At 49.7% G+C, this 11,273-nt stretch overlaps 1 protein-coding gene across 2 annotated transcripts; it reads left to right on the forward strand.

The window, feature by feature from the left end:
* Window positions 1-4,652: 4,652 nt before the first annotated feature.
* Window positions 4,653-10,072, forward strand: FAM170A (family with sequence similarity 170 member A). Of its 2 annotated transcripts, XR_516355.4 has the most exons (5): window positions 4,653-4,866; window positions 7,327-7,467; window positions 8,203-8,980; window positions 9,274-9,332; window positions 9,936-10,058. XR_516355.4 is itself a non-coding variant. In XM_008254937.4 (4 exons), the coding sequence occupies exons 1-4, from the start codon at window positions 4,797-4,799 to the stop codon at window positions 10,036-10,038; spliced, it is 1,092 nt and encodes a 363-aa protein (XP_008253159.2). In that variant the 5' UTR covers window positions 4,653-4,796; the 3' UTR covers window positions 10,039-10,072. The 2 variants fall into 2 exon arrangements, 1 of the variants encoding a protein (XP_008253159.2); XM_008254937.4 differs by lacking the exon at window positions 9,274-9,332 and having other exon boundaries at window positions 9,936-10,072.
* Window positions 10,073-11,273: the final 1,201 nt, after the last annotated feature.

Consider the following 11,273-nt stretch of genomic DNA (forward strand, 5'->3'; position numbering starts at 1 on the left):
TACGCAGCTGCCTCCAGTTCAGCCAATAAACTGTAGGACTTGCTCCTGATTGGAGGAGAGCAGCATACTCGGCGTGTGGGCAGCCGAGTTGGGATTGGCAGAGGAGGACTATAAAGGAGGAGAGAGACGGCATGCACCGGGAACATCTAAGGGGAACATCTATCTGAAGGAACACCTGTGCAGCCCCCGAGAGAGCCGGCCGGCGGTGTGCCGCTCCCCTGCGGAAGTGGGGAATGTGGCCAGGGGGAACTGCCCTTCCACGGAGGTGGAAGGGACAGTAGCCAACCCGGGAAGAACCAGCAGCAAACCCGGGGAGGGCCGAGCAGACGAAAGAACAGCGCAGGGTCCTGTGTTGCTCCTCCACGAAGAGGGGGAGCGACATAATGGTGCCGTGACTCGGATATGAAGCCTAGGCAGGGTTTAGTGTCGTTCCTCCGTGAAGAGGGGGAGCGACAATAAGTGAAATAAAACTGTAATCTTTTTGGATTGACTTTTTTTCCTGCTAAAGATTTATTTATTTACTTGCAAGGCAGTTACAGAGAGGGAGAGAAAGAAAGGGAGAGATAGAGAGAAAGAGATTTTCCATCTGCTTGTTCACTGCCCAAATGTTGGCAATGACCTGGGCTGAGCTAACAAGCAGTATTTTCCTCCTAACATACTTCTCTGAAGACTCATCCAAGTCTGGTCCTCTTTATTTCTGAGTAGTATTCCATAGTATGAATGTACCAGTTTCTTTAACTGTTAATCCATTGAAAGACATCTGGGTTGTTTCTAGTTTTTATGAATGACAGACAGGTTGTAACCATTCTTGTGCAGGATTTTATGTGTGGTTGTTTCATTTCGTTGGAATACATGCCCAGAATGTATCTTCTGATGGTAGTTGTGTGTTTGGTTTCTTAAGCTGTCACACTCTTGTTTGTACGCTTTACATTCTTATCAGCAATGTATGAATGCCTCAGTTTTTCTGCAGCTGATTCAGTGTGTGGTGTGGTCCCTATCTGCAGTTTCAGCCATTCTGATAGGTGTGTAGTGATAGTTTATTGTGGTTTTAATTTGCATTTTAATTTGTGAACATCATTTCCAGTGGTGATTTGCCACCTGCATCTCTTCTCCAGCAGAATAGCTCTTCGTATCTTTTGTCTATATTCAATTGGATTACTTAATAATTTTATGGTTGAGTTTTCAGAATTTTAAAAATATAGCTAATCCTTTGCTGGATATGTGATTTGCAAATATTTTATCACAGCTTGTCTTTTTGTTCTCTGAACAAGATTTTCCCACAATAAGTGGTTTTAATTTTAGTGAAGTCTAGGTTGTCTTCTTTTTCTTTTATGGATGATGTTTTTAGATTCAAGTCTAAGGATTCTTTGCCTAACCTTAGATCCCAGATATACTCTCCTGGTTTTTTCATAAAAGTTCCAACAGCTGGGAACAGAAAGTACAAAGAGTAAAAACCTCTTTCCCATCCTTTCCACCTGTCTCTCAGGGCTCAGTCCTTGACACACAGGTGAATGGATGGGTGCTAACAGCTCAGGGTGTGTCATCCCAGGACTCGGAGTCCTACTGCTACTTTGCTGACTGGTGGACACTTTCTTCAGGCTCTTCAAACATCGTAAGACATTTTGGTGGTGAAACTGGGGATGAGGGAAGTCAGAGAGAGGAACAGAGGGAGGGTGGCGGGGGGAATCAGAGGAAATGGCAAGCAGCCATCCTTGTCTCAAGGTGGCAGCTGGTGGAGGATGATTCTCCAGTGTTAGTTTCCATCCTTGCTGTCTTTCTCCTTCCAGGACACACATGTTTGCCATATGAATGGAAATGAACACCAACTGATGTAGCCTTGGCTGGGCTCAGCCACATGATTTTCTACTTTCGTCTTGGTTTTGAACGATGCCTTCCACTCATGGGCTTTCTGTTATTAGCAGAGAATTCTTTTCATGGGTGAATTAGATGATATCCTTGAAAGAAAAACAAAAGACATCTTGTGATTCCTTAAAGCCTTAGAAACTGCCTGTTTCTGAGGATTAGCGGTGACCTCCGGTAGATGTGCCATGACCTAGGCTTCTTCTCCAACCAAAAGTGTCTCTCCATGTTCCTCAGGCTACTATTAAAAGGGTGGGACTATTAGAAGGAGTGCCAGATATAGGAGTCGAGGAGCCTGGCTCCTTGAAAACATCGAATCTGTCAGCAAATCCTCTTCCTTCAAAGTATGTCCGGAAAATAGGCATTATTTTTTACTTTCACAACCAACATTGTCACCCAAACCACTCTCATCTCTCTCCTGGATGATTGCATCACACCCATTGTTCTCTCTGATTCTGCTTTGGACTTCCAGCACCACCTATAAATGTAAAGTAATCCTGCAAGACTCAAGGAATTCAGCCTAGATCTAATCAGTTTTCTAGATTTACCTACTTGTTTACGAGGGAATACAGCCAATAGGAGAACATCTTACATGACAGCACAGAGATACAGTCAACCTATTCCAATGCGTGTGCATTTCTACAGAACAGAGGACTTAGTTTCTTCAACAGATCAATGCTACTCCAGGGGAGAGAGGAATGTTGCAGACAGAGATACTTCGACCAAATGCAATGTGCAAATCTTGTTTGGATCTTAATTGCAATGAACCAATTTTAAAAAGACATTTTTAAGTTGTAAGACATTGAGTTGGCTTGGTTATTAAATGCTTTGAAGGAATTATGGTAAAATTTGTTTGATAAGATTATAAAAAGAGCTCTCTTCTGGAGATACATACTGTTGCATTTAAGGGAAATGACATAATGTCTGGGATTTGCTTTAAAATATGCTGCTTCCACACTTCCTGCCCACCCCCTGGCCTAACACCTAAGCTAAAAGAAATGAACAAAACCTTAAAAGGATGTATGTGTCATGGTTGAAGGGAACACGACTGGCGGAATATTGATAGCTGTAGAAACCAGGGGCAGCTGCACTCATATTATGTATTTGTTTGCATTTGAAGATTTCCACCACACAAAGTTTTCATTTTATTTTTTTAAAAATCTTCCTTGCCCCTTCTTTTCTAGGAATTCTCTAGTCAACAGGAAAATTTAAAATCTCCTAAGTCACGTTTAGCCCTATCTTCCCTCTCCTTCTCCCTGAGGACTTGTACACATTGTGCAGTGCCCTTTTACGTTTGGGCTGCTCACCTCATACCTGCTCACCAATATTCCCCCGGGGTCCTGACAACTGCTGCAACATGAGGTATCTCTAGCTTTAGGTCAAAGCAGGAGGATCCAGATGAGTCACCACTTACACATTTCAGCCCAGGAGTAGAGATGTGCAGGTAATAGTATGTAATGTTTTATAACTCCCCTGAGTTTGTCTTTTAAGACTTTGTTCTGCTGGTATCCTTTTGGAATATTTCTGTGCATCCCTATTTGGACCTCATTCAGTGCCAAAATTTTGCTGGTAGGAAGAGCTCATGGCCACTGGTTCTTGGAGCACACAACAATCTTTAGGTGTTTGTCAGCTTGGCGTCCATGGTTTCTTTGGACTTGGTGGTTCCTATGTCATGTGTGGGATGGGTTGTGGTATCTACTTGAGTGCATAATGCAGCCATCTCCTCTTGGGATTTTCTTTCTTTCTTTTTTTTTCCATGTTGACTCCTCTAACCACTGTGTATGTGTGTGTGTTAAAGATTTCTTTTATTTATTTGAAAGACAGAGTTACAGAGAGAGGTAGAGCTAGAAAGTGAGAGGTCTTCCATTCCATAGGTTCATGCCCCGAATGAACACAACAGCCAGAGCTGAGCTGATCCGAAGCCAGGAGTCAGGAGCTTCTTCCAGGTCTCCATGCAGGTGCAGGGGACCAAGCACTTGGGCCATCTTCTACTGCTTTCCCAGGCCACAGCAGAGAGCTGCATCGGAAGTGGAGCAGCCAGGACTGGAACTGACACCCATATGGGATGCCGGCACTGCAGGCAGATGCTTAACCCACTACACCACAGCACTGGCCCCTCTAACCACTTTGAATGTCCCTCTCCTCCATGGTCCATAGATCGCTGTCTGGGACCTAATCCACACTTCTCAACCAGTCAGATAAGAAGGCAGGTGGTGCCTAATCTCAAATATTCCACCTGTTATCCTCTTTTTAATGGAACTTGGCATTTCAGAAAACTTTTAAGATCATCAGCATGTTGTTGCCACCTTCAGCTGCACTGGATTGAGCACAGAGCCTGCATCTGCTTGAGTGCAAACGGGAGAGAGTGGAATTCCCAAAGTCTTCAAAAACTTCTAGGAAAATGTATGTTATAGAAGAAAACTGTGCCTAGATTTCATAGTTTTTGCCCCAAAATAAATATCTTTTAATTCTGTTTTCTACCAACTTTTTCAAATACCCTTGGAGACAAGGAAAAAAGAATAAAACAGAAATGTGTTGACATCTTAAAATATTCTGCTGCGTTTGAAAGACGGGAGAGTTGAACTTGCTAGAGATCCCCCGCTGGGAAAGGACCGTGCCCTTGGAAGTGGGGTCTCTGTGGCTGCAGGGACTGTGCTGGGTCCACAGAATGCTCTGATGTCATCACTGAGGTCGGAGAATGCTGCTGCGGGCCTGGTGACCTTTGAACCTTAACAGCCCTGCGTGTAGTGAGGGCTGGGCAGCACTTCTAATTCTCTGCGTGGTGGTCTGAGTTCTTCAGTCATTGAGGGCACTCGGCTATTTTTGATTGGTTCTGAATCTTTTTAACGGACTACCCAAGAGCGAAGGAGGGCCTCCTTGTAGGCAGAGGGGAGCTGGCACTTAGCATCCTTTGAGGGACTCTTGGAGTTGATACCATGAAACGGCGGCAGAAGAGGAAACACCTGGAAAACGAAGAGTCCCAGGAATCTGCTGAGAAGGGAGGAGGTAGGTGCTGGGCAGCGTGTCTGGGGCCCAGGGCTGCCGGCCAGCCTGGGCCTGTCCACAGAGGGAGGGACTGAGGGCTATAAACACCATGACATAGGCAGGGAAGAGAGGTGGTATCCTGGATGCCCGGGAGCCATGCCTAGGGTACCGGAAGCATGAGAGGGCATGGAAGGTCCAGATACCTCTGGCAGACACACGTGCAGCCCCAGTTGTCTGGGAACTTCTCTCCTGGGGTTGCTGGTACCTGGGGCCCCGTGAGACTCCTCCGGCAGGATGTGATCCCAGGGGTCCAGATGCAGAGATGCAGCTTCTCTGAGCCCCCTCGTTCTCTCTCCTTCTCTTGACTTGCTGTCTCCCTGGCATCACTGGGTGGGGGCTGCGAAGGGTGCTGGCGGCACCAGGGGCTGTATGTTGTGTTTTGTTTTAGCAAGGAGGAAAGAGTACTGTGATGAATTAAAGGCCTTCTTGAAAGATATATTGAGACATGAAATGCTCACTGGGAAGTCGGTTAAGGGCCTCTCTGGGGATGTTGTCACATAGAAACTATGGAGTTGTCATTCCTTCACTGGAAGAATTCTCCAACTGGCCCATCAGAGCTTGTGGGTGCACAGGTTGTGAGCTTCCCAGGGGAAGCTGTCAGCATGCTGGGGGAAGCAGAGAACACTGGGAGCCATCGACTCCCTTCCCAGGGCACCCACAGGGTACGCTTGGGGTCAGTGTAAACGTGGCTTGCCTAAAAGGTGGGGGTCACAGGAGGAGGCGGAGCAGAAAGGAATCATCCCAGGGAGCCAGCTGTTGGCGCATGCCCAAATTAGACACAGCAGCTTCTGTAAGGCCCAGGGCCTGGAAGACCGGCCTAAAGCCCAGAGTGGAAGCAGAGCTCCAGATGGGGGCTGGGACAGGAAGGGAGACATTGGGTTTCCTCTCCACCGTCCTCACACTATAGTGTGTTGTGTGGGTGCGTAAGTGTATGTGTGTGTGTGTATGAGTGTGTGTGATGGTGTGTGAATGGTGTAGTGGATGTGTGTGTGTATCTTAGTAGGGGAGCAGTGGGGAGAATGATGGAGGTGCAGAGGCGTGCAGGGTAAAGTTGTCATCAACATGCCTGGACCCAGGAGCTGCTCAGTGCAGGTAGCCATACAGAAAGTTCTCGTGCAGGGTCTTCTCTGAGGCACTCACTCAATCCCCAGGTGCCCTCTGATCCAGGATAACCGTCACCATCTCTTCTATAGACGCTTGCTTTCTTAACCCTCTCACGGTGTATACAGTTACATGCACACACCACCCCCCACCACAGACATCCTGAGATTTTGTTTTGTGTGTGTGTGTGAACCCTCACACAACACAGCTCCTTTAAACTATCTCTAAACACCTCTGTGAGAACCAGTCACACATCACAACACAACACAGCACACCATATGTGTAACTATATAGCCATATCAGACTCTCTTTGCACAAACCACAGTAAAACAGAGATTCATACCACCTTCTTATTAAGGGTTTCCAGATGGAATACAAGATATTCATGTAAACTTGAATTTCAGATAAGCCACAGATAATTTTTAGTATGAGTTTGTCCTGAATATTATGCAGCACACACACTAAAAAATTATCTATGGCTTATCTGAAATTCAAATTTAACAGGGCATCCGGTATTTTTGTTTGCTAATTCTGGCAACCCTGCTGTATTCATCAGGAAATGACACATGACATACATATTTGTATTTAGTGCTGTTCTTCCCTGGTAGAGTGGAAGATCCAATTAGAAGGGGGTCTTTATGGGGTGGGCATTTAGTGCAGCAGTTAAGTTGCCATTTGGGATGCCTGCATCCCGTATTGGAGTGCCTGGTCCAACTCCCAGCTTCTTTGCCTCCAGTCCAGTTCCCTGCTAATGGGTGTCCTTGAAGGCAGCAGATGATGGTCAAGGACTTGGGTCTCCTGGATTCGGTCTGTTTTGGAATAGTCCCAGCTGTTGCACACACTTAGGAAGTGAATCAGGAGATGAAAGATGTCTCTCCATCTGTCTTTCTGCTGTTCAAAAAGAATGCTAAATAAATTAAATTAAAAGGAAGGAGAAGAGGGTCTTTGTTTTCTTCTGTATTCCCAAATCCTAGAATAGTAGCCTGACACAGAGTAGCTGTTCGCTAAATATTGCTGAATGAATGGATGGAAAACATATTCAGTGCATCAACCCCATGCCTGTCAAAGGCTCCCGGCACACATCCCACTTACTCTTTGGACATATTCTCAGTCACCACCCAGGCCTTCATCGCTAGTCAGATACCAACAACATGACTGTTGGCTGTGACGAGTACCCCACCCTCCCCAGAGCCACACTCCAAGCCGCTGTTTCCCCCCTGCTTGACTAGTGTCCGAAACTCAGGAAGTGCTTGTTGTGTGGATGAGTGATGGACAGTCTTGCTCAACCTACAGTGTCTCTGAGCTCTCCTCCTTTCTCAGGGATCTCGAAGCCACAGGAGGATGCCCCGCAGCCTGTACCCATGGGAGGGGACAAAGTCTGGAATCGGGAGGCAGCGGAGGTCTCTTCTGCCTCTGAGTACTTCTCCTGTGTTTCTTCTCCACGCAAGCTCATCCATGCTGGTAAGGGTGTGGGGCTGTGCAGGTGCAGGGCTCCTAGGGTGTGGGGTCCTTGGGTGCAGGGGTCCCTGGGCGCTTGCCTGCTTGGGGGCAGTGTGGGGGACACACTGATCTAAGTGTGGGGCCGAGGGGAAACTGGGCAGTTGGCGATGGTCTGGGCTCTGCAGAGCAGCCAGGCAGGATGCAGGGTGGCAGAGCAGCTGGGAAAGGGCCACGTCTGGATGATAGGGCAGAGGGTCGAGATGAAGCACCTGGTGAAGAACCATGTGGGCTCTACCTGCCCGCAGAGAGAAGGACAGAGGTCGTCGGCACAGGCTCCACGCACACTGCACATACAAACCATCTATGCCTACATGGTCTCAGCACAAACACAGCCCACCCTGCTGTTCTACACTGCATCTCCACCTTCCACAAACAACACACTGATGATGTCGTGAACTCACATCCTCATGGCACACACCCATGACCCTCCCACACAGGACACAGCCCTCACACAGGCACACACGCCTACCCAGGGACACCTCTGATATCCCCCCTTGCCACCCACCACACACAGAAACCATGACTGAGAGATGCCACTCCATGGCCAGAACAGCCAATGGCAGCCACGCCCAGCACCGACTGGACTGCCTCCCACTGCAGCCCCTGCCTCCTGGACCATGCACCCTCCTAGTTTTGTGCCCCTGGCCCACATGTGGGCCCCATGCCAATCCTTACGTTTCTCCTTTTCTTTCCCAGGAACCTGGAGGTCACCGCGAGACAGTCCCCAGCCTAGATCGCCCCTAGCCCAGGTTGAGGAACAAGGGGAGACTCCTCTCCCCACACAGCCCATCTCCTTCTCGTCCCATTCATCCTACAAGACCTGCGTGTCCTCTCTGTGTATAAACAAAGAGAGGAGGGGTATGAAAATTTACTACATGCAGGTACAAATGAAGAAAGGGGTGGCTGTCTCCTGGGAGACAGAGGAGAGCTCGGAGTCCCTAGAAAAGCAGCTGCGCATGGAAGAAGTGACCCTTCGCGAGGACGTGCGGGTAGGGACTCCCCCGTCGGATGTGTCCACCAGAAACCTCCTGTCTGACAGCGAGCCCAGCGGGGAGGAGAAGGAGCCAGAGGAAAGGGCCGATTCAGACAGCCCGCCCGGCTCGCCCACTGCCGAGGAGAGGCCCCGGGCCAAGACGCCCGACTGGCTGGTGACCATGGAGAAGGGCTTCAGGTGCATGGCCTGCTGCCGGGTCTTCGCCACCATGGAAATCCTCCAGGAGCACGTGCAGTCTGGGGTCAGGGAGGGCTTCAGCTGCCACGTCTTCCACCTCACCATGTCGCAGCTGGCAGGCCATGTGGAATCAGACAGCGCCCAGGAGGAGGAAGAAGAGGAGGAGGAGGAGGAGGAAGAGGAACAAGACAAGCCGGAGGAAAAGGAGAGCGAGGAGGAGCAGCCCACGGGTGACGACCTTGGCCTGAGGAGACCTTGGAGCCAGTGTCCGGGCTGCGTGCTCCATTCTCCCAAGGACAGGAAGTGAGCAGGGCTGGGTGTGTGGAGGGGCTGCACCTGCTCTGAGCCAGGGTCCCCCCGGTTCAGGCTCAGGCCTCCCTGAGGGGGACTGGGGGCTTTATGAGCTCAGGGAACAACAGGAGAGGCGGGAGCTGAGCCCCCGCTTCTTGCCCAGGCACCTAATAAGGTGGTGCCTGTAAGAGCGGCTGGTGCTGAGCTTACCAGTTCCCACAGAAAGTCCAGACGCATTCTGGGGCTGGCAAGCTCCTCTCCCCCGTAACCTGAGAAGTGTCTTCTCTGCTTTGGTTTCTGCACAGCAACTGAAATTCATGGGCCAGAAGATCCTGGAAGCTCATGTGGCCTTCTCTTGGGAGAGGTGAGGCCTGAAGCTCGCAGGGTTCGCTAAGCCTGTGTCCCGAGGACCCAGAGGAATCTAACAGAAGGGCTGCAGAGAGGCACGCACGGGGCCGCCTGCTGGCTCTGCAGCCCCGTCAGCTATGGCAGATCAGTGCTGCAGGGAACCGGCCTCTGTTTATGTAAATGATTGGGAGCTTTCTCAGTGTCTCCACTCTATCTCCACTCTATCAGGAAATACTGTTGCCCATTGATGCAGAGGGAGCTTAGCATAACCCCAAGGGCTGGGACTGGCTTGAAGAGAGGATGTGGGGTGGGAGATGCCAGTGGGATCAGAGGTTTGGGGTTTCAGAGCCTCTGCCTGAGCTGGGATCTCACCAGGGCCCATGCGCAGAGTCCTCTGGCAGGAAGAGGCATGTGGAGAAGGAACAACATGAAAGAGGGTCCCAAGAGACCGGGAAGGATTCCAGAACATTCGTGCTGCTGCAGCTGGTCTGGGGACAACTCCCACTGTGGTGTGCATAGCCCTGGGCTTTAAGATAGAGGTGGAGGGTAACTCTGAGCAGAGAGCACCTGTCACTTCCTGTCTCCTCCTCTTCTGCCTCTTGTGTTTTCTCACCTCCAGGGAGAAGAACGGACCATGGAGAAGGCAGCTGGCAGAATGCCAATGGTTTGAAGGAGGAAGAAAGGATCAGCCCTCAGCCCAGTACAAACACCATATGCAATAAAGGCTGTGCTCCAAACCTTGTCCAAATATGTTATTTAATTAACACACGAATCTACCTACCTGCATTATGTACATCTGTCTCAGTTTGTGAACCAGACTGCTCAGGGTGAGGTAGCCTCAGAGCTTCTGTGGGTTTGCGACTGAGGTCTCCCGTCAGCCCTAATGATATCACCGGCAGTTTCCAGCCGCAGCAGTAGCCAAAGCCCTGGGATTGATTAGGCTTCCGTGTGAAAACTTCGTTTTGACGGGTGGCCAGATACCACACTTCACGTGACACCATGACCAGCTGCTCCGAGTTCAATTGAAGAAATCAGGAATTCGCAGGTGCTGTGGAAACGAGGCCCACTGGGTCATGGCGGGAAGCGCTGAGCAGGATTTGGCTGAGAAAGGAGGCTGCAGACGCCCGCACGCACGTCTGTTGTGGAAGAGGGACTCTGTTGGCTGTGTGTTCACAGGGAAAACAACAGGACAGAGGTGAGCTTTTTCATCTGGGAGCCACCTTTGGAGCAGGTTCCTTCTGCAAGGCTGAGACTCCATGATAGAGCTCAAAACAAGGGCAGACAGCTGTAATCAGGAGTTTGGGGGAGAAACTGCTGTGCTAAGGGTCTGAACCAGTGAGCTCTGTTATTTCCAGGCAGGACGTTAGCATTTCTTTTTTCAAATAATTCTCATTCTGGCTTCCCAAGGATCTGACCCCCTTGTCTGTGAGCTTCATCCTCTCACCTCTGCTACCCTCACTGGAAGGAAAGGAACTGGAGGGCGCTGAGCACTGCTTTTGGTGCCGTAGGCTGTCCGTGGTCGTCTCAGAGAGGGAGGGGTGGAGGTTAAGTGTTCTCCTAAGCAGAGGATTGAGGGAGTTAGAAGGAAACAATCTGAAGTCCAGAGACTTCCTCAGTTTAAGCAAAGTCCCTAGGGTGTTTTGAGAGTCTACAAGGGACCTTCAGCAGGGCTTTGTTGAAGCAGCGGTGGTTGCTCTGATCTTCTGTTGTTTCCTAATTCCCAGCTTCTCTGTCTGAGATAGAAGCTGTGTATCCGGTGGACTGCTTGCCATAGGATCCCTACTGCTTCCTTCAACCCTCATTCCAAAGAATTCAGAATTTGAGGCTCACCCTGGTCTTCTGAACTCTCCCCACCCACAGGGGATTCCACTCACTCTATCAACCACTGCACACCTTGCAACCTTCTCCCTAGCAGTGGAATCGTCTTCAGTTTGCTTTTAACTTCCACAGGTGATCT

The sequence above is a fragment of the Oryctolagus cuniculus genome, chromosome 6 (assembly GCF_964237555.1).
Source record: "Oryctolagus cuniculus chromosome 6, mOryCun1.1, whole genome shotgun sequence".
Taxonomy (NCBI): domain Eukaryota; kingdom Metazoa; phylum Chordata; class Mammalia; order Lagomorpha; family Leporidae; genus Oryctolagus; species Oryctolagus cuniculus.